The 24,273-nt window shown below is 40.1% G+C and overlaps 1 protein-coding gene across 2 annotated transcripts in view; it reads right to left on the bottom strand.

Moving 5' to 3' along the window:
• The window catches only part of wrn (WRN RecQ like helicase), a 133,755-nt gene that overhangs the window by 15,056 nt on the left and 94,426 nt on the right, over nt 1-24,273 (bottom strand). For both annotated transcript variants that reach the window (XM_087149197.1, XM_087149198.1), the window contains 5 exons: nt 19,149-19,261; nt 17,208-17,361; nt 16,861-16,962; nt 3,893-3,989; nt 2,817-2,882 (listed from right to left, as the gene is read on the bottom strand). In XM_087149197.1, the coding sequence (XP_087005323.1) occupies nt 2,817-2,882; nt 3,893-3,989; nt 16,861-16,962; nt 17,208-17,361; nt 19,149-19,261 (532 nt within the window). The remainder of the gene's footprint in view (nt 1-2,816; nt 2,883-3,892; nt 3,990-16,860; nt 16,963-17,207; nt 17,362-19,148; nt 19,262-24,273) is intronic.

Raw genomic sequence — 24,273 nt, 5'->3', positions numbered from 1 at the left:
ACTCTGGGGAAGGTCGATGCGCCATCACTGATGAAGCAGAGGAACTTCTCGTCACTTTGGTAGATCAGGATGTGCGGATACACATCTTTCAGATATATGGCAAAGGCCCAGGCTAGGAGAGCAGAGACTGGGTGAGTGTTAGCAGGGTTTCCTTGCGAAAGTGCAGATGAATTTGTGGCTTAAGGTTGAGAATCCGAGGCCTGCTGTTCGGCTCCTTCTTCAGGGTGAGAAAAAACATTGCAAACCAACCTGTTGTGGGATGGGCATGAGGCTGGGTGATGGCTTGTTTCTGAAGAAGGAAGCTGAATTCCAACTCCAAGGCCCGTCGATGGGTAGAGATCATGGGGATCAGAGTCTGGCAGAGGAATATGCTGGTGAGAAAGGAAGAGCATATGTTGTAACTCACAGCTGCTGCTGGTGCGGGAGTGAAGAGAGACGGATCCCGCTAATGTCTGGTGGAAGGACGGGCAACTAAGGGTCCAGTACCAGGGGGATATGAACAGGCAGCCTGAGACTAGAGCCACATCCTTCTGTAGCATACGGAAATGGGACTCCACGGATGCAAAGCAGATTGTGGATTCTAAGTCTTTGTTGCCAGAGGACACCCTGTCAACATCAGGGAGGGGGAGACCGGATCTCCCATGTGCCTGAGGTGGAATAGTGCGTGGCTGCAGTGGACACTAACGGGAGCATCAAGTCCACACCATGAGGGGCCACATGCCCCCCAGACTGGTGGCAGTGGCTTGGCCATGGTAGGACCATGGCAAAGAAAAGAGGCTCTGAAGTGGGATAGCTGACCAGCGCAGTAAGATTTTGTAAGAGAGGCCAGAGAGCCATTCACAAAAAAAAAGAAAGAGGAGTGTCACGATGCCAGAAGGATTCAACATCTGCGAAATAGTACCGTGGATTTTGTAAGACTGGCATTTGGGTGATCAGCTTGTAGGGGGTGGTATCTCTCGACCTTGAGTGGAGGGCCCATACTGAGGGAACAGCCCCGGCGGGAGTTTCGGCAGTGTACCAGGTCAGCTGGTTCTGATACTTTGCAGGAGGCTGCTTTGGCTTGAGCTGGCTAACCAGGCTGGAGAGGGTTACTGAGAATGATTGGAGAGGGAGGAGAGGCATCCCGGAGCTTGGAAGAACGCAATTTCTTGGTGGTAGTCCTAGTGCAGGAGGATCGTTAGCATTCCTTATGGCCGGGGGAGACCGTGGAGCAGTTTGCCGATGGGCTGGCAGAAAGCGTCCCCGGATTGGACAGGCTGTGGACCACCAGGCAGTGAGGATTGTGTCTCTTGAGTCACGGCAGCGGCAGATGTGGAAGGCCCTGGGCCAGATCTGGTACATACTGGAGTAAGATGGGGCGTGCATAAGCCTCAGTAGCATAGCAGGCCAGTACATACGGCCACCCTGGCTGAGATTCTGCGGTCCAGAGCATTCACCAGGGCAGCCCCAGATAGTGACAGGGAGATAGCCCGGTGTACACCGTTGCCCAGTTCAAGCTTGAATGCCTAGTCGGGATTAGAACGGGACGTGAGGGGAGGTCTCCACGTGGAAGTGGGTGACGGGTTCGGAGGTCGCTGCTGTGCTCTAGATTCGCTTCCTAGAGGAGTGTGCACCAGGGGGATGACCAGTAGAGAGCCTGAAGACATGCGCAGAGACACAAGAAAATGAGAGAACACACATATATGTGCCAAAATGGCATTAGTAGGCATTGAACCCCGAACCTTGTGATCAAAAGTCCTAACCACTAGGCTACATGCTCCTTGAGATGTACAGAATCGTTACACCAAAGCAAAGTGCAGTAAAAATGAGGGGGACTAACAAAACGATTAATGTGCGTTATAGTCCAAAAAATTCTGATACAGGCCAGAGGAGACTTAAGAAAGTAAGTAATACCATAAGGGGCGACAACTGGCCCGGGGAATAAAATTATCATAACAAGCAGGCCACAAAGTCCTGTAAAAATATAAGGAAAACCAATCAATGGCTAGGCTAAAAGAACCGTACTGGTCAAGCTGTATAAATAGTGGGGCACCTTACAAATAGCGTTACCAGGTTCAGTGATAAAATACACTTTGTAGCATAAAAACAAACATGAAATTTATCTTTGCACAAAAACGTAACAGAATAATGACACAATGACGAGGTAAAAATAAAGTACACTAAAATACTTTACGGTTGATCAGGATAACACAGATCAGCTTCAGCGACACAGAATGCTTGATGAAATCAAGGTCGAAAGACATGTCCGTATTCAAGCAAAAAGGGCTAGAAAAAGGATGAACATGGCAGCAACCACGCCTTGGGTGGACTGATAGAGGGTACACTAAGGTTGATCAAGTATTTAGCAAATAGTGAAAGAGCACTAGGGAATATGCATATGTAGAGACTGTCTGGGTAAGTTGACTGAAGTGGCCATAGAAAATATTGACAGGGTAAGAAAAACATGCATACATTTTCTAAAAGCCAAAGTTTGTGCATGAAACAAATGGACTTCAACAAAACAAAGGAAAAAAAAGACAACCAAAAAAATGCTGCTCAACCCAGACATTCGCTGGAAGCTATTGTTTTGCATAAGGTAGCATATGAAGAACCATATCAGAACAAATGTGACACTTGTGACAGGAAAGAATGTCCACCTGCAGCATATCAGTTACTTACTTTCTAAAATCCACGGTAATTGATAAGAAGTTGATCAACATCAAGACAATGAAATTTCATTTCAAGAAGCATTTATTAATCAAAACTGTGGGAAGTGGACATCTTTAATAGATCTTATTACCCAATCATTTGGTTTGAGGATAAAGTATTGATTTTACCTGAGTTAATTGGTGGTGCTCTAATAACACCCTCGATCTGTTTTTGGAGGGCTGAAGTGATGTTAACTGTGCATACAATGAGAAAAAGATCTCAGTTCAAATGAAACAAACCAAGGAAATATTGTAATGACATGTGTAGGTGATTCTGTATCTAGACAAATATTTTTCAAGATGTATTTTTGCGTTGGGGTGATGTTAATTTATATAACAGCTTTTGCCCTTACCCAACGTATATTAATAAGCACTGTATGCTCAGTGCTTGTCCGAGAGCTTGCAAAAAAATACCTTACAAACTTACTCGGGCGGGACTCGAACCCATGACCTCCTGCTTACTAGTGCAAATGTCTTAACAACTTGACCACCGAGCCTGCCGGGGTCGGCTGGCCGGTCCGAGTCAAGTGAAGCAGCGGGTACCACGAACTGATTTTCAAGATTTTTTTTTTCTTTTCGCAAGCTCTCGGACAAGCACTGAGCATAGAGTGCTTTTTAATAAAAAATTAGGTAAGGGCAAAAGCCATTATATAAATTAACATCTCCCCAACACAAAAAAATACATCTTGAAAAACAGTTCACGGAACCTGCAGCTTCACTTGACTCGGACCGGCCAGCCGACCCCGGCAAGCTTTGTGGTTGAGTGGTTAAGACATCTGCTCTAGCAAGCACGAGGTCATGGGCTCGACTCCCAACCGAGTGAGTAAGCTTGTGACGATTTTTCGCAAGCTCTCGGACAAGCACCGAGCATACAGTGCTTATTAATATACATCGGGTAAGGGCAAAAGCCGTTATATAGACAAATATTCCATTGATTGTATTTTTTTTGAGATTTGGTCATTTCTGACTACAGATAAATTTCGCAAACACTGGTCAGGTTAACATGTGGTATCTAGCTCTCATCCTGAAATATCCTCCAAAATGTCTTGGTGGATTTTGAAGTATCTTGTAGAGTTAGGATTGAGGAAATACCTTGGGAAAATAAATCTACATGTTCTTGGCATAACATTTTCAATAGAAAGCATCTACGGACATAAAATATTGAAACCAATTTTGTAGGTCACAGTTCTGTGCTTCAAACCTACGTCTGGAAAAATTGACAGGGTAGCCAGCCCTGATGGCATCTGCAAGATGGCCGCCAACAGTTGACTCCTTGATATTTCGCTCCTTGGCAATGTCAGCCTGAAAGGTAATTAAAGATATCAAATAAGGGAAAGACTTCTTCACCCAGCTGGACTTTCTCGAAAAGTAGAGATTCTCTGAAGTATTGAGATAGGAGCTGTACGTACATGTACTTTAAGTACCTACAGCTCCTTAATAGCAGCTTTAAAAAGCAAGTCACTCTGGCTACTGGTAAGAATAACAGGCTTTGGTACGAATAACAGGCTTTGGCATGAGGTGAGTTTCTCTTTAAAAAATCTGGCCTCTCTGCAACCAGGATTTCAATGTTTATGTATACCCCAGGGAGAGCATCCTGATCTACTACCAATTATGCCATCCATCTATCAACACACTGCGGGTGGCCAGTCCGACCTTCTCAGTGCTGGATCTACATTTCCAGAACCGCCATGCACCACCAACTTGTGGACTACACGTATCTTATTTCATCCATACAAAGTCGAGCATTGTGTGTGGACTTAGATTTAATGCACAGCAATGCAAAGTACACTGAGTATGTGTACACACTGCAGTACTGATTCGACATGAAGGCGAAATATTTTTATGTACATGTATCTTGCTGGGAAACTCGATAAGAAAAATTTGATAATTGTGGCTTTAAAGGATTATGTTAAAGGAAGCTTCCACGGAGTTTAAAGTGTAGCCTCCTGTCATAGAAAAGTACATATTTATTGAATGGAATGAATTGAAAAACAAACCAAAAGAGCTAGAAGGCAACCTAATGGCAGCCTAATTTTATGTTTTAAGTTGGGGCACAGATTTTTAAGGAAAAATTTCGAGGACAGGGAAATTCTTTTTTAAAACGCCAAATTGTTGGTGGATCCCAGATTTTTGAAAATAAATTAGAGCTCATCTGTCTATTAATTGGCCAACAGAACAGAGGGCTTTTTGCATTCCTTTGTTAATTTGAACAAACAATCTACTGCACAAACCTGATGGTGTAACTATTTTATCATGACCCTTTGGGTGCAAGGTTTTGACTCAATCAGACATGCACTACAGGAAATAACTTGTTTGAAATAAACAATTTGACTCCTCACTCGATGTCATCATCAGATCAGGTAAACTTTTGTCTAAAACACTTCCTTTCCTTGATGTCTGCAAGTTTCAAATAGATGGGATGTGTACTTCAGGAGATACAGGGCTTTAAACAGTGCACCTTCAATGCCACCTGACTTGTCACCTGATGACGTCATCTTCACATCAGGTCAATATTTGCCTAACTTATTTCCTTTCCAAGATAGCAGCAATGTTTCAACCCAATCAGACATGCACTTCAAGAGACAGCATTTGGAAAAGTGCACCTTTAATGTGCAATACAAAATACAATACAAAACATTGTTATCACAGAAAGAGCACAGATTAGAGATTTTAAACATCTGTCCCCTTTGGCGTTCCATCAATACGATCTGCTCTTGGCACCATATGTGCTCGGCATTTTGCCAGGTCCTGAGTACATGCCCTACGCAGAGTGCGCTGCCGGCCACACGTGACAGCAGCCAATGCACAGTATGCGAAAGGGATTTTCGAGTTCACAAATATTGTAAGGGGGTTTTCGTTGTCGGCGCTTCGTCTGTGTGAAAAAGTACACCACTTAGGCATTTCATGCAGTTGACTTTGATGTTTTAGCTATCATCTAATGAACAGTTCACATTTAAATCTGTAATTACGTAATCTGTAATTAACCTGTTACGAATTATTTTCTACCGAATTTTAAAGACTAAAAGAACTTTTTATCATCCAATTACTTCCAATCTGATGACGTCATCGGCCCCAAATTTCACATGTGCTATCTGGGTAAAGATCACCGTCTACATCAATTTCCTGGCAATTCGGACAAACTTCACCACAGACATCTATTCAAAATTCATTTTTCAGAATTTTTAACTTGTCACTAGAGGACGTGTCATCATCAGTAGATGATTTGAAGAAGACTATACCCCAACAGATTAACACTGTTGAAAACAACTTGGTACCTATTACCACTTTTAAACCATAAGCCCACGTCTGGTTTTGACCAGAAGGGTTACATAATTTGACGCACACAAGATGAATTAAAGACCCAGTTTTACTCTGGCACTTGCCGCAAACACAATTTGCGGGAGGCCATGGTAGATTTTATATGGCATTTTTAGGGATTTTACAACATTAACATGATATTTAAATATTCAAAATTTAATAATAAATCGCTTGGTAATGTCATCACAACGTAATTACATGTATTTGAGTATTATCTTTGCTTCCAGCCTTATCCTTTGTGTAACTTTGAGGACGACTGAAGATTGCCAAGTTACCAAAACTGGGCCTTGAAAATGTGTACAAAGTCAAAGGGCTGAAATAAATATTAAAAATTAAATAATAAATCACTTGATGACGTCATCATGAGGTCATTGTTCTGTGCACATCTTTGAACTAAGGTCCTTCATCGATGTAAGTTTGATGGAGATTCAAAGTTGCAAAAGGACCAAAGATGATGGTGGAAGAAACGTCCCGATTGTCTATAATGCGTTTCCATTGAAAATTTCATTTCTAAGTTGGCATTTACAAGTCACCATTTCGTATATGTCGGCATGTTTTTCTCAGTCCCTTTTCCACAAAACCACAAAAATTCCTTTGTGTAAGTCGGCATTTAGAAAAGTCGCGCTTCGGTATCGGTTTCCTTTGACGCCGTTGCCAAGAAGTGTCAAGTGACAAGTCCAGTGTGCGCGCGGCCAGCATGAGTACAGCAATACCAGTGCTATACGTACTGCAATGCAAGTGGCTTGCTGTCCTTGCTTCGTCTGTATTGGCACATTATCAATTATTGAATTTGCAGGTTAATAATCGAGAACGAATTTGCTGGGATCGACCATGGAGGTAGAAATTAACCAGGGTAAATCAAAGCCACTGAATTAGTGCAAGGAATCAAAATGAACATAGGCAATACATGTGTACGTGTAAGTCGGCAAAATAATGACCTACAACACAAGCCAGCATTCGCATAAGTCGTCATAATTTCGTGAGTCCCGAGAGTGCCGACTTGGCTAGAGTTTATTGTACTTGAAAAGATAGATGGCTTAAATAGTGAGCCCTTACTGTCACATGACTTGTCACCTGATGACGCATCATCATCACAAGGTCAATATTTGCCTAAAACACGTTATTTCCAAGATATTAGCAAGGTTTGAACCCGATTGAAACAAGTACTTCACCAGAATGCTTTGAAGCATGCACCTTAAAGGGTACTTGAAATAGATGGATCCCAATACGACGCTTTTAGCGTCGATCTGCGCACTTCCGCATTTGAAAACGAGGCTGCATGTGTCAGCTTCAATTCTTAATACGATCAGACGATTGAAAGTAAGGAGTCAAGACACAAAATGCATAAAGGTATGTTAAATTCAGACTTTTCAGGCTGCACATTTTTGAGGAAGAGTCTTTCAGGATGACTCGACACGTAAAATCAAAAGAAAAAATAACGACAATTGACCGCGAACTAACGTACCAGCGATGGTCATGTATCTTATGCAGTGTGCGTGGTTTAAACTGAAGTGGCGTCACACTTACGAACCGGATACTCCATGCACTGTGGGGACTCCGCGGGCGCACGCGATGAAGTTCAACACAGAGAGCCTAGGTTTCAATGCAGATATGCGCAGATAGCGCTAATGTGAAATCCCTCTATTAAAAGCTCCCCAGGAAGCAAGCCTATGTGGGGCCCATTTGGGAAAAACCTGAGCGACCTGGGTCATCTGGGAAAGGGGCATAACCCATTATAGCCCATGTAGGGCCCATATGGAATTTCCCATAGCAAGATCTACATTGGCTGACCCATTTGGGTCTCATATGGGTCAATCCTGTGAAACCCCAAATAAGATTCCACATGGGCCAACCCATATGGGTGTCATATAGGAAAAACATGGGCTCACCCACATAGGAACTACTTGGGCCAACACAGCAGCGCTGACCTATGACCTTTCATGGCTGTACGTTCTGTACACGTGTGCTAGTGCTAACGCGCTGCATGTTTGAATTTACCGTTAGGCTTCTATGAACATTGTATGCAATTATTTTTGACTAACGTACATGTTCGGGTAGCGTTTGGGCCAAACTCAGGATTAAAAGTTTCATTTTTGCGCGTGACAATGGACTGGTTGACCTGTGACTGAAGAAAGAATTTTTTTTGATTCAGTTCAAATTTGTTCATTTGATGGCTGTAAATACAAAAGGCCAACAGAGTGCAGAGCAAAACTTCCATGAAATCTGTATGAGCTACAACCTTGTCACAGTTAGATGGTGCTTACTAGCCTGGCTAAACTTCACTTGTAATTATGCTGCGTGTATATGTAGTAGAGGTGAATTTAATCTTTCTTTTTTTGGTAGTCCACGTAGCTATATAGGAGTGGTACCCCAAGTTTAAAACCTGCATTGTGTGTACCCCTGTGTAAAGTGTTTGGGGGGCATGCAGCTCTATGACCAGGCATGCTTAGGGTCTTTGTTCAGTAAGCAGGTCAGCAGCCAAGGAATAAAGTCTGCTCTGAAGATGTGTAGGACCTGCAGTGGACTTGGTGAGTTTCTAACCTTTGTATAAGTTTACCAAATTCAATTACCATTTACTTAATTGTGTTAAATCGTAAGAGCCATGTGCATAGAAAATTGGCCTTTTCTCTTTGATGTGTTAGAAAATAGTTCCATTTTTTACTTTACAGTTTAGTTTTGTAACAGAGTAGAAGCTTAGATAGAAGAAGACTGAGTTCCTGGAGTTAAGCAGAATTAGCCCAGCCATATAAGCTGTTTCATTAGTTCCAATCCTTGGGCTTCTTGAATATTTTCTTTCCCTTTTGAGTGCATTCTAGGAAGGCTATGTAGTTTATTGTAATTCGAGGAAGTTTTGTGTTCTTTGGATAATTGATTTGGTTTTTAGCAGTTCATGTGTTTTTCCAATAGAAGATCAAATCGTAGTGTTCCTAGGATTGCTCTTAGATTTCATTTGTAAACAGTCTTTTAAGAAAGTGTTTTTTACGTAAGGTTACCATACATTGGAGAACATGGGTTTTTGTAAGCTAATGCACTGTAGTGAGATTTTGAGGTGTTGACAATGGAAGGAATTTAGGATCTGGAAGTTCCTCCTTCTTTTATAGCCTTAGATTTAAAGTGCCTGAAGTTATATGAACAGACTTAACCTTTCCATTTTATCCTTGTATATTTTAGTCATGAGTTTTTGGCATATGTGTAAACTTTTGTATTTTTCTATTGCCATGTGGTTGAACATGTATCTTGGACAAGACAGTTTTCTTTGTTCACCCTTCCTATGCCTTGACAAATGGTTGGAGCAATTTAAGTTTATGACTAGGGATTAGGATTAGTGTTGCCTGCCTTCCACAAAGCGGCCAAGTCCTTTGTTTATTACATCATGATTATTCATGAGTTCAGCCTGACTTCTTGTATATACATGTAAGCCCCATGCTTAAGTTGTGATAAGGACGAAGCCTTCACTTGTACTTGCCTTGTGTAATGCACTGAATAGTTCTTTGTTGTAGCATTCATTTATAAATTTTCCATTTTTTCTCTCTGTACTTGGTTGTTGAAGTTTGATTGTAATTGATTTGTGCCTTTTCTTGATACTGTTTGGTTTTGTTTTGGTTTGGTTTTTTGGGGTTGTTTTTTTCTTAGTACCTCGTTCTGTTTTTTGTGCTGCTGATATTTATTGAGAGTCTTTTACTAAAAGGTTAAGGTTTACTGGGTCTGAAAAAAAATGAATTTCCAGGTCTCAAGTTTACGGTCTGAGGTATTTTCACTAATTTTGGGGGTTTTTTGCTTTTATTTGACTTTTCATTTTTGTTACTTTTTTGTCGGCTAAGAAGTTACTTAATAGATTGTAGATTTTTTTTCTAGATTGGTTCTTGGTTGGTGAAATAAAATAGTTTTTTTTTTCTTTTGACTTTTTTTTTGAGATCACAACACTTTTTCTGTCCTGTCTCATTTTGTATAGAAAGACCTCGCGATTTGTCCTTATTTGATCCCTAGTTAGGTAGTATTTTGTGCAAGTGACTTCCCCGCAGAGTTGTCTTCTTCTAGTGTTCCATTTTTGCAGGTTACATATATAGGCCTAGGCCCAGTTTACATTTAGCCTTTTGTCACAACAATTCTGGGAAAAAGTTCCATATACGGACACCACTTTCCACCCTGTGCACTAACCGGAGTGGTCTGAAAAAAAAAGTCAAGTGTTTTCTAAGTACACAACTTCTTTTTCCCCTCCTAAATCAAATTTTTCTGAACAAGTTTCTGCTTTCTGATGGCTAGGTCATTCTAGGGAATAATTTTTTACTGGCATCCGTATGTGGACTCTTCCCTGATGCTATAATGTACATATACATATTTATTCTTGCATACAGTGAAGAATTTATTTAATATGCACAAATTAAAGCCACTTGTGAGTTGTTATGTTAACTTATTTGTAATGTTAATGTTGAGTTTACATGATCAAGTTTCTTGTTCTGAAGTTCACATGGAAGTGTCTTAGGGTCTTTTTTTTCCTTTTCCTGTTTTTTGGCATGACAGGAAGGCTGTGTTTTCAATATTGATTTTTTTTGTGGCGGTACTAATATTGTATGTGTTGATTCAGTTATAACTTTGCATACATTTTCTAAGATATTTGTTACATATATGCACATTTATTGAATAAGAAACTCTGACTGTCAAGCTTTCCTTCTTACCAATGCATCGTACATGTATTCTTAAGGTGTTCATTATAGTAGTTATTTCACAAGCATGAGTGGAATACGGAATAATGTAGAGCGTCTGTGTACCGACACAAACATGCTACATTATTCCTTATTCCATGAGCACAGTAAAGAAAGAAAGAAAGGGAGCCTTTAACATGCTTTACATCAAAACAAGACAAAAGATATTAAGAGCACAGAAAATAAGAGCAGGCCTTTTACATGCTTTACATCAAAACAAGACAAAAGATATTCCGAGCACAGAAAATAAGAGCAGGCCTTTTACATGCTTTACATCAAAACAAGACAAAAGATATTCAGCGCACAGAAAATAAGAGCAGGCCTTTTACATGCTTTACATCAAAACAAGACAAAAGATATTCAGCGCACAGAAAATAAGAGCAGGCCTTTTACATGCTTTACATCAAAACAACACAAAAGATGTTCAGAGCACGGAAAAAAAGAGCAGGCCTTTTACATGCTTTACATCAAAACAAGACAAAAGGTGTTCAGAGCACGGAAAAAAAGAGCAGGCCTTTTACATGCTTTAAATCAAAACAAGACAAAAGGTGTTCAGAGCACAGAAAAAAAGAGCAGGCCTTTTACATGCTTTACATCAAAACAAGACAAAAGGTGTTCAGAGCACAGAAAAAAAGAGCAGGCCTTTTACATGCTTTACATCAAAACAAGACAAAAGATATTCAGAGCACAGAAAAAAAGAGCAGGCCTTTTACATGCTTTACATCAAAACAAGACAAAAGGTGTTCAGAGCACAGAAAAAAAGAGCAGGCCTTTTACATGCTTTACATCAAAACAAGACAAAAGATATTCAGAGCACAGAAAATAAGAGCAGGCCTTTTACATGCTTTACATCAAAACAAGAAAAAAGATGTTCAGAGCACAGAAAAAAGAGTAACAAGGATGTACCATAATTCTGCAATGTTATCCAGGGAGCATGGGAATTATTTGTGTTTCAACTTATTTCAATAACAATAACAACAGGGTTTATACTACAGGTATAAAAAGGAATTGTTAGAATTGTGTGTGCATTCACGTGACGATAAGCACGAGCAAACACACCACTTCTTCATTTACGGTCATGCAGCCGTGCATTTGCTTTTAGTGTAAAAATAGCGTAATGCGTTGAGTTAGAACAGTGCATGATGCAGGGTTTGATATGAATCATGCAATATGGTTAAATATCATAATGCTTGTTGTCATGCATTGACCAATCAAAACTGAGAATTGAAGTTTGCCTGAAGATAATACTGTAGCGCCGTCGGGTCCGGCCGGTGGGGGCGCCAGCTCGGACCCGCATGGAGTTGGCTGTCTGCCCGCGCTGGTATGCAAACAGCCCGCGGTTTTCCCGCCTCGCGCTTGCGCAGTCCCTGCCGACGGGCGCCATGTTTAGAGCTTGTCGGAAGAGTACATTGTGGTGTACGCGACAGCAAATAAAACAGAGATTTCATGACCAGAACAGTGAGTTGCACCTGAGTGTCGTTCTTCACAGCGTCGAAGCCTGTTCAGCGGGACACGCTACAATACTTTTTATTCATGCATTCTCCTTACTTTGAAAACTTCAGAGCTCCATTTTAACAAACTACATGTGTACATATATAAATTAAGAGGTTCTTTTCTTTTGTTTTCAGGTGTCCTTAGCTGGGATGGCCCATGTGGGTCCCATATGAATCAGCCCACTTGTGGTTCCGTCCCAACACATGTGGGCTGGACCATTTGGAACCCATATTATTTTTTAAATGCAGACCCATATGGGTTATCTGGGCTAGCCCATGTGGGTACCATTGCCGGAAAAACAAATAAGAAAAAATTCTTGAAATGTTATGAAGGAATAGGTGCTACATGTTATGGAGGACAAGTTTCATAGTGGACACTGATTTATCTGACCCCAGTATTGTCACTTTCGTGGTGTATTACATACATGTACACATGTGAGTAGTTCACTTGAATGCTAATGAGTCTACAAACATTACTGATGCATGATGCATGTAGACGGGTGAGGTGTGTCGTGGATGGTCAGTCACATTCATGTGACTCAGCGACTTCCATTTAATCTTTCCATTACAACAGGCAAACTCCCCCAAAGGAGCTAAAGCAGTACCTATTCACAAAAGAGGTGACGCACAAGCCAATATCTGTCTTGCCTATCTTCTCCAAAATCCTGGAGAGAGCCATTTTTGATCAGCTTTATGAATATATGAATCAAACTAAATTGCTTAACAAGTATCAATCAGGTTTTTGATATTTCCCCTCAACAACTTTGATCAATGTCAATGATGACTGGCTCAGCAGCTCAAGCTCTGTTCCAAGGGGTCAGTTCTTGGTCCCCTTCTGTTCATTGTATACACCAATGACCTTCTTTACAATGTTAGCAACTGCAAGGTCAGCATGTTTGCAGATGATACAGCCCTATATTATGCCAATAAGGACGTCACTGAACTTGTTAAGGCAATTAATGCTGATCTAATTAATGTCACAAATTGGTTAAAAATAAATAAATTTAGTCTACATGTGAACAAGACAAAGATAATTTTACTGGGTGCCAAATCAAGACTTTGGAACTTGCCAGACGGCAATTTTAACATCAAACTTAACAGGATGCCATTAAATAGAATAAAGAAATGTACATGTAAATATCTTGGAGTTCTTGGAGAGAGCATATTGATCATGTATGGAGAAAGGCTATGGAGAAAGAGAATTCATGTTCTTAAGAAGGTCAAAAACATACATGTAGTCCTGTAACACTACCAACCTTCTATACAATGCTATTGTTTCATCACACTGACTGTTGTGACATAGTGTGGGGAATCTGTGGAGCCACACACCAAACTAAACTCAAAAATGTCAAAACAGAAGTACCCGTATCATGAGAAATGTTGACTAGAATGTTCTAAGTAGAGGGAATCCATGAGAATTGAATATGCCGCAGTACTTGAAAGATAAGTTTGATTTTGTCCATTCAAATTACGCATTGGGAAGTAACTTGCATGTTTCAGTGCCAAAGCCAAACACTTCTTGATAGTCATATAACAAGAAAAATTTGTGTCAATAAGAACTAAACAATTACAGATCAGAATTATCATCTTGCACAAACTATTTGAAGTTGAACTCATGGCCAGCTGAGTACTATTCTTCAGCAAGAAATAGTTTGGTGCACTGCAGTGAGCCCTATTTATTAAGTGTGTTTGGCCATGACACCTTTTGTTATTTTTTATTTTCCACCAGGGCCAGATGACCAGGCATGCATCTCTTGGTTTCAACCAAAAGAGGAAAACGTATGCGTACGACACTGCAAGTGCCCAGCACAAAGCCAATATGACGTGGGGTCAAAATTTTTAATCCTGCTCTCTGCAGTATTTTGGGCAGTTCTGACTACTTGAATTGAATTTTAGATGAATATTTTTTATTTCAAAAATATGCACCCTTGTCAAGATTTCTTATTTTACCTTTTGCATTTGAAGTATACAACATACATATTTTGATACCTGAAAATTTTCTAATTGATCCTTTTTGTTGATTTTATTTTCTCCACGAGTTAGTCTGGCTTTCTTGGCGACCTTGGCAGCAATCTGTAGAGCTCATCTTTCAGTTGTTGTGGGTTTTGAATGTTAAAGCGGGTGCTTGGTAGAGGTTTATGATTATCGAGATGCTTGACTGCTTCTTTTCTTGCGTTATGCATGTTAGCCACAAGAATCTTCTTGACTGGCTCATGAAGAAAATCTTTCTCCAAGAAGAGTGCGATAGATGGCTTGCGACCATTTCCTTCCCCAGAAAAAAAGTGGCTGGGATGAAAGTGGGATCCCAGTGAGATCCCGGTGGGATATGTTTGTCCCAACGGGATACTGCCATCCCAGCGGGGTGAAAAGCAGAATGGAAGTGGGATCCCATTTCCAGGTGGGATTGTAGTGGGATCCCAGTTGAGGTGGGATCCCAGTTGCAAGCAAAAAAGTGGGATTCCAAGTTGGGGATCCCAGTTCAATTCGGATCCCACTTCCAGGTATACAGTGGGATTCCAGTTGAGGTGAGATCCCACTTCCAAGTAAAAAAGTGGGATCCAAGTTGAGATGAAATCCAACATGGGACAGGAATCCCAGTTGACTGATATTTGTCATCCATTGTTTACGCTGACTCCAACACTTAGTTTATTAATTACACAATGAAGCTTACTGATAGTCACAGTAAAGAAGTTGGAGGATTAAGGTGAATAAAATTAAGGCCCTTTTTCTCTCCCCCCCCAAAAAAAAAACAAAAAAAGATGCTTATACATGCATGAACAAGTTGCAACCATGTTGAAGCTTAAGTTTTGGCAGGGTCTGATTTGGTTCTCACCCAGTGTGAAAACTTTTCATGTTTTTCTACATATTTCGTTTTTGTTCCATTTGGTCTTTTATCCAAAATCTGGACTTTGTACAGGATTTTTCTTACAAGAAAACAAAGTCATGACACTAAAACTGAACCACAGTCAACATAAAGTAATTTTCTTTGTACTGTTTCATTCACAGTACTTCCCCAGGCTGTGTTATTTTTTACAAATTCAAAGTAACAAAAAGCTTCTTGATTCATCCCTTCATATATCAGATCACAATGGTGTGTGTGTGTACATTTATTAATTCAGAGGGCTATTATTCACTTTGACAGGGGTCCTAAATAAAGGACCCCTGGCTTGTCACACAGTTGGTTGTCAATAAAAACAAACAAATCAAGACTCACAGTGTGTCAGACCTCTGAAACAGAGCGAATTACTAAGTAAGGTATTGACAGAGTTACAAGGAAAAAAATTCTGACGTCACATTGTACATATAATATTTTATTCACCCCACCAAATGTGTTTTTCGAAAGACCAATCACGAGGGTCAGGTGAGTAAAGGTTGACAAGACATTTCTTTGATTGTAAGCTCAGTTTGAGTACATGTACCTCAGATTGTACAAAGAGTTTGTTCATTAAAAACAAGTTGGGCCCAACAGTTGTTTTACAAAAGTACACCAGGTTACAGGTCATGTAGCTTAAGCTGTTATCACAATGATGATCTTATGACCTTCTCATCAAGCACAACCAAAACAACCTCTCAGGTAAGCCCTACATCATGTACACCTAATTTTCACGGAAAGCCACCTGCTGTCACACAGAACTTCATGAAAAAAAATGATGAAAAGCACAACTGAACGTACATGTAAGCAGGCAAAACAAAGCAAGGGCTGAAACAAGAAAAAGTATACCTGTCAAAAAGAAGTTTGGCAGAGGTTCGAAAGTTTCAGGTGACATGAAATGGAAAAGAAGTCTACTAATATTGCCACAAAAAGTGATAAAATTTGTCTGAATCAACGTAAAAATATCTGCAGTTGATAATTCTTAACAATTACGGACAATTCACACCAAAATCCATAAAGCTGGTCAAGTAATTACGACAGCAAACTGGCCAACAATGTCCGCATTTCACATGTAACTTGCACTTGATGCATCCCGCATGTCCAGAGCAGAGGGCTGGCAGGCAATGAAGCTCGTGCAGCAGCAGGAAATTTTGTGGAAATTCTTGCTTTACATGAGCAATACAACCTCGAATTCATTCACGGACACGGAAAATATTAAATACGTGGACAAAGGATCAAGTTCTGTGAAAGTTCTAGAAATCTTCTTGCAACATCAATGTTTACATTTTTCAATGTTGCCAGATCTCACGCATTTTTCCAACACGTACGTGTACATGGCAGAGAGCGGCAGCATGTGCAGTCTGCATCCTGACTCACGACGTGCAATTTGATAGAAAAAAAGATACGAAGCCAAACTATCGACTAGAACAGAATAGAGGGCACTATGAAAATCATAAATGAAACGAAGTCGGGTGCCAGCTCATGTGACAGTTTCCTCTCATACACCGGCACAGAACCGCATGGAAGTACGATTGTATGAGTTTCTGCCTAGCAGCCTAGCGGCCGCAATCAAAGGTGCCAGCAAGTGGTGAAAGTGCGGACAAAGCCTAAGGTGGAACTTTCTGTTGTCCGAGTTTTAAAAAACATGGAAATCCACTGGTCCGCAGAAGAGTTGCATGCCTGCATGACACTGCATTTTAGCGGACAATACTGTGCTGTAGGGCACATCGATAAAAATATTTGGACACTGGACCTAATGACTCAAGCATGATTTCTTGACATCTTACCAGGGACATGTTCTTCTCATGAAACAAACTGTAGCTTTCTTGGACAGTCTCAGAGATGTGATGAATGATGCTAGTCTTTTGGAAGACCTCACTGTGAGTGTCCTAATTGAATGGAGAATACACAAGAAAAACTTTTTAACAAGAAGAAAACTACATACCACATATCATTTAGGGTGAAGACAAAATATCATATCTTTTAAAGAACAGACCTCACATCAACCATTAAAAACGGAATGAAAACATCAAATTCTGAAAATATTGGGTATTTTCCAGGTTAAACTCTGCCCTGACGAAAAAACAAAAGTTTTCAAAAATGTTATTACTTATCTTGACGTTGGTTTCCTTACTTGACTATCTGAGATATGAGATGGGAAATTATCCGTCTTCAGGTTATTCTCCTTACAGAACTCTCGAACAGCTTCAATGAACCTCAGTCCAAACTTATCTGCTCTTGCCTCTGCTATGCCATCAATCTTCAGCAAGGACTGCTTTGTGCTTGGCCTGTGATGGTACAATATCAGACATGGTGCACATTCCACTAAGTAAGGTGACCACTTTAATACAAGTTCAGATTTTTTTAAAGACAAATTTTAGAGGGCAGGGGAAGAAAGGATTTTTTATTGTCTCAAGAAAAACAAATGGGTCTTCAAGTCCGGTAGAAGAACATAAAAAAATTTCCAAGAACAAAAAAAGGTATACCTTATCACTGCACTAACCACTGAAGACTAAAGCTGACAAATTTGGAATTGAGGACTTTGCCCTTGGTCAGAGAGTGGGGCCAAAAATATTTTTTTTACATTTACAGACCTCCCTACATTGGCTATCATGAATTCAGAATCCTTCTCCACAAAATTCTGATTTCTTCATGAAAAATTGGAATACTCTCCATATCAGGCTACCATGAACAAGTAAAAATCAGCGCTGCATTGTATAAGAGTCGAGTCTGTGTCCATAATGATGTACAGTACCGCACATACATGTACTCACCAATTCCATCAAATTTTGGTTACCACAAGAGTTTACATCATCTGAAATGGTCCGCAATCATTTTTCATCGACTGAATGTGTTGATTCACTGCAAAACTCAACAAAACCTTCATGGCGTGTTCCTTGCACACTTGACATGATTGCGGACAATTTCACAGCAGTGCTTAGTCTTAGATCCAAACATTCTTAGCTGCGGTTCCCAGCAAAACTGGGCGCCGCACGATGCATACAATGTACAAAGGATTTTGGTATCACGTCCACATATCACGTCCATGTCACGGGTCATACGTGTCAAAAGAAAGCACTGCCAGGGACATGGCTGACACAACGTGCACTGCACTGACTATTTGGGTAGGTTGAATAAGTCATATGACGGTATGTGCACAAGATTACATGGTCAGTTTTACATGTACATAGGTGTGTCAAAATTGAAATTTGGCAGAAATTTTAGGGGCAAAATTGGAATGGCGGAAACAAAGTGAAAAGGGGAAATTTTCTGTCAAAATCAGGAGGGTTGGGAAGTCTGTATTTATATTAGTAAACTGTTGGTCAGGGTATCTGAGACTTCTCAAAATGAAAAAATTATTTCTAAATCCAAAAGGTTGGCGGATCCAAGCACCAACTCTGAAAAAAAAAAAAACAACTCTGGCCCAAGTATGGTTGGAGGATTGGGAGGTTTTTCAACCCTGGGCTCCATTGTTAGTTTCGGCTACAGGCTTTAATCTGTTCAGTTTAAACACACTTATTCAACACAGCTCCACTGCAATAGAAGTTTCAATATGTTAATCTAAAACTAAGTCCTTGAGTACTTTCATTACATTCCAACTGCAAATATTTGAACAATATTCTGAAGCCTGACCTTGCCAGTAAACCGGATGTACGCTTCCCTGAGCTGCTTTTACCGACTTGCACTGTCTGCACTGGACTTTTTTTTGTCTCGGGAATTCTTCCTGGCTAGAAGTTGGCCAGTAAAAATTCCCGTGTGGCTCAGGAAAACTAACCGAGAGGAAGTCTACCGGGGACATCTGCACTGGACTTAAAATGGGCAAAGTACCCATTATCTCGTTAAGTTCGCCCAAAAAAGTCCAGTGCAAACAGGGCTTAAGTGAATCCGGCCTAAGAATACATGTAACTTTCATGACTAGTAACTTGGCTTTTGTGGTTCAAGAGTTAAACACTTGTGACACTGATGAATACAAGAAGAATGATGAATAAAGAAATGAACAAAGACAACATTTCTAATGTTTTTATATGATTAGACAGATACACAAACACCCTGACAGACTGCTGCTCTGCTTTACCTGATAATAGCGAGATCATGAAGGTTCTTGTTGTTGGCAACCATGTACGGTGCTGCACCTATTTCAGATGCAAGGCTGTTTCTTAGATTCATCAGCTTAGAATACAGGACACCCTGAACACAAAATAAGCATACAAAGAGTAGATTCAATCAGTATGAAATCAAATTTTAACATCATAACACTGGGAAGTTACTACTGTATACAATATACATGTACATGTATATATCAAACTAGCTAACATGCTGGGCCCAGAGGTAACACCAACTAACACAGACAGGCAAACTGACAGACCAAATGAGATGTAAAATGACATATCTTGTCACAGAAACTGTCAGTGACCAACCCCCAGTTGGTGTTCCTTGGGGTCAAACCTCTAAATGGGAAGCGTGCATGCTGGGCCCATGGAAATAGCATCCGGGCTAGGGCGGTAGTTTAATTTTATGATTAATCACAGAGGTGAGACCTGGGGAAATATAAGGCTGCAGCCCCAATAAGCCAAGGCCAGCCATATTGAAACTGCTCTTTATCTTCATGTATGCTTCCTTCTTCAACTTTGTTTGGCTTATTGTTCAGGGACATACATGAACATTGAACGCCTGCAAGTTTTTGTGATGGAAACAAGACATATGATAGAATTATTTTATAATCCAGTGATCTTATGTAATAAAATATGCAGTAGCCTTCTTTGAGCGGTGACAACTTTTTTATTTCTTCTTCTTGTTAACAAAATCATAATATTCTTGGCTGGGTTTTTACAAGAATGTGAAACCCATAAAGGCGAAGCTAACGCTGAACTAATGGCCATCCTGGTGGTTATTAGCTTGCAAAGGTTTTTTGATGCTAGATTCCCGAACTTAAAAATCTGGTTCACACTGTGATTTTATTCTGTCCTAGCAATTTATTACATAACCAAATGACATTCAAATAGTGTAGAATTCAGTAGGGTTTAATGGTGTCGATAAATATTAGTTTATGACTATCAAAGATCAGTGCTGGCTTCTGAGAACATTAAATGACCATGTTGCATAAAAATGACTTAATATCACTTTTACAAATACTTTTGCATTTTTGGCTACATCATGCATGTCATTACTAACATCATGTATGTCATTACTAACAACCTTTGTAAGTATGTGGGGTATATCTTCAGAAAAACCCCTACAAGAAATACTTTCAACAGTTTATGTAGCACTCTGTGTTGGTAACACGCGGTGCAGCGTCTCTATGTAAGACTACGGCATTCACAATGTAGCTACAGTTCTTTACCGCTGCCTGTTTTTATCAAAATTTGAAGCTGTAGTCGAAGGAGACTGGACCAGAAAATGGCTACCCCTGTCTTGTGCCACAGCATGCACTCCTGTGTGTTAACTAGATTGATTCACCGCCAGTGCTGGGTGAACATATGTGGTTTACCTAGGGACATCCGAAAACAGTGCTCTTACATGGCACAGCACGTATATGTGCCTTACAGCATTTTTTTAACCACTTTAGTGAAAACAGCTGAATTACATTTTGGGCATTTGAATTCTAAATTACAGTCCCAGCCGGAGCTGTTCCCACATTTTTATAGTCTTGATACAATGCAAAAGAAAGGGGGAAAGCCAAGTTGGCTCCAATTCCTTCTGCATCTGCGGTATGTGGAGGTATTTTACATTAATAGAAACCCTAAAATGCTTTGAATTCGCCCGGTTCAAGAACAAAAATGGATTCAAAAGTCATCTTCATTCTTAAGAACAAGCATTTTGTGCAATTTGAAGACTTCCTGAGATCATGAGCTTTGGGGTGAGTGGTAGATGAGCTCTCTGTCATGAAAATTGAGGGCGAATCATTGATTTTGCTAACACGACTTCTAAGTCACTTGAATTTGCTACAGTGAAGTGGTAAGGCAATAATAAAAACACCAAATTTTGTACAGAAATGGGCTAATAGAAAATGAATAACACTGGATACTGAGACACAAGTTGTAGATCTGGTCTGGAAGGACTGCGGCAAGCATCATCAGAAAAGTAAATTAGTCCATTGAGACTCAAACTGTCTCAAATTACTTTGATATATGTCTACACCCATAGTGAACGTCAGTGTGGCAGTGTTGTTAATTACTTTCCTACCAGTACAAGTACTAGTGCTTTTCCACCAGTTCAAATATGAGAGTATGAGTAAATTTACATGAGTCTGAAAATCCAATGTACTTTGCCCCCTTACCCTACCAAACAACTGCAAATTTTTCAATTATGTTTCAGGATTTCATATGTTGCTATTTAACATACATTGATCTAGGTATTCCATGTATACAGTAATCATGAGTTTGATGAAACATAATTAAGTTGAAATGAATCATTATTTGGATAACCCTTTTTTAATAAAAGAAAACACCACTGACTAGTACAAGTTATTTCATTTTAAGTTTAATATGCATTTATCTCAATTTAGATAATTTACATTTCGTGAACATCTTGTCAACGTATTTGACTGGGCATTTTTCTAAGGGATTATATGTACTAATACAGTAGTGTGTGAAACAACTCTTTCAAAATACTCCCATTGCAACTTGAATCACTCTCCTGGACTGAAATTTCGACCGAATGTCCCTTATATGAAACACTTCAATTTGCGACGATTCTTACACATTAAACATTTCTCCTTTTTGAGTAATTTCCAAATATCAGTTTCATGAAATCCTTGAGACCTATACACCTTTAGAAATTCCTTGTGGAGACCTATTCAACCCATTCTCCTAGGTCTCCACAAGGCTCCATATTGTGAAACTGGAGAACAAAGCCAAGTCTTCACAAGGATACAAATTTCAGAATGTGTGTGCTTGGCTGTCTTAAACACTACAGACTTATAAGAATGGATGTGACTAAAGCCAATTCACAGGTGAGGGCATCGGTGTCCATTCTCCTGAGTGTTTTTCAACATTGGTCTCCATGAATTGAAAATTAGGCTGAAATGCAATAGGCTTGTTGGATTATCAGAAACAATACACAAGCCATACTAGAGGCTTCTAGGTGAAGTTTGTCTCGAGTTATTACACTGACGCAAAGAATATTCTGGGTACATACACACACCTATGGGAGGACAAGGTGGAAACAATAAGCCAAAAGGGCATAAAAATTCCATATTTCCAACAATTTTTGGCTTTTTTGCAATTTTGTGAAAAAGACATTACTTTTCTTCTTTTTGGGGGCTTTTTGTTCAGCAATATTCAAATGTCATCAAAGTTACACCAAGGAAAGACCTCAAAGCAAAGATAATACTAAAATAATTACGTCATGATGATGCCATAAAGTGATTTATTATTAAAGTTTTACTATTTAAGTATTATGTTAATGTTGTTAAAATCTATAAAAAATCAACCAAGCCTCCCGCAATATTCTGTTTCAAGCAAGTGGCAGAGTATAATTTGGTTTTCAATTCATCTTGTGTTGGTCAAATCGTGTGACCCTTCCTTCCGGTTGAAACCGGAAGTGGCCTTATGGTTTAAAAGTGGTAATAGGTATCAAGTTGTTTTCAACGGTGTTAGTCTGTTGGGGTAAAGTATTCTTCAAATTATCTACTAATGACATCACGTAGTTGTCACATGCCCTCTAGTAACAGGTTAGAATTGTGCAAAGTGAATTTTGAACAGATGTCTGTGGCAAAGTTTGTCTGAATCACCTGGAAATTCATGTAGATGATGATCTTTACCCAGTTAACATGTGGGAAATTTGGGGCCGATAACGTCATCAGATCAGAAGTTATGATTAAAAAGTCGTTTTCTGCTTAAAAATTCGGTAACAAATAAATCGTAACAGATTTAAGCACAAATTGTTCATTTAATGATAGCTAAGACATTGAAGTCAACTGCATGAAGTGTAAGTGGGGTACTTCTTCACATACTTCTTCACATAGGTGAAGCGCCGACGATGAAAACCCCCTTAAAATATTTTGGCAACTCGAAAATCCCATTCGCATACTGTGCATTGGCAATTGTGTGTGACGATGCACAATGCCTGTAACATAGGCAGCGCACAGCGCGTAGGTTTATACTTACAAGTTGGAAAATTACCAAGCACATGGTGCTGAGAGCAGATTGCATTGTATGGAACGCCAAAAGAGGCAAATGTTTAAAATCTCTGTGTTCTTTCCGTGATAACAATAATGCTTTATATTGTATCTGGAATTGTACATTTTTGATTGGGTTGAAAGCTTGCAGATGGTTAGAAAGGGAAGGTTTATAAACAAAGATTGACCTCATGTGATGATAAAATCATCAGTCGATGAGTCACATGACATTAACGGTGCATACTTTAAAGAACTGTAACGCAACGCAGTGTATGGTAGCCTGATAGAATCTATTATGTCCAAACTGATGAGCAATTCCGTGGTTTGTGCTGCTCCAGGCTAGTTCCTAGCCGTTTGACGCATGTTGGTTGCATTCTGGGTGGAGCGCCAGACTGCAACAGCATAGGGTATATAAGGCCACGACTGCGTGGCCACCGGGCCTCTTGCCCGATCAGGCTCTAAGCGAGGTAGGACATTGATTGTTACCGCTGAAATCAGATTGCCTATATCACCAATTGACATTACTAGAGAGGGAAATTGTGAATGTAATTAGTAAATCAAATGGGATATCTGATCCAACAGCTAGTCCCCGAATAACCAATTATTGCATATGTTAAGCAGATAATTGTGATGGAACTAGTGAGCAGGTTCGTAGATAGGTGTTCGCACGTAGAGGAGTCGAGACAAGAAGACCAAGATTAAACCAGTGTCTCCTGAATATCAGTGTCTGTTGCCCCTTTGCTTTCTGTGCCGCCTGGCGGTAGACTGCCGCCAAAACGGATGCGCTTCCCTGGCCTGCCCAGCTAGACCACTTGCTGTCGTGGGTTGGGAGCTCATCCCGGTGCAGTCCTAGAGACGAAACCGCCACAGATGGTGTCAGAAGTTAGATAGGCGCCACAACTACTGTACATCACAATGCACACTACTACAAGAATATGCCTATGCCTACAAGATTACCTTTTTAGGCGAATGCTGATGGGGAATAGTTATGTGCATCATGATTGCCTCTGAATAGACAAGTCTGGAAGACGAGCTAATGCTGTTGCGTGTCGATGTGCCGAAGGTGAAAGATGAATTGCAG

The sequence above is a fragment of the Acanthaster planci genome, linkage group LG19 (assembly GCF_054643075.1).
Source record: "Acanthaster planci isolate LZ-2023a linkage group LG19, COTS_SCS, whole genome shotgun sequence".
Taxonomy (NCBI): domain Eukaryota; kingdom Metazoa; phylum Echinodermata; class Asteroidea; order Valvatida; family Acanthasteridae; genus Acanthaster; species Acanthaster planci.
The sequence above is the reverse complement of the archived record's forward strand: the minus strand, read 5'-3'. Positions and strand labels throughout refer to the sequence as shown.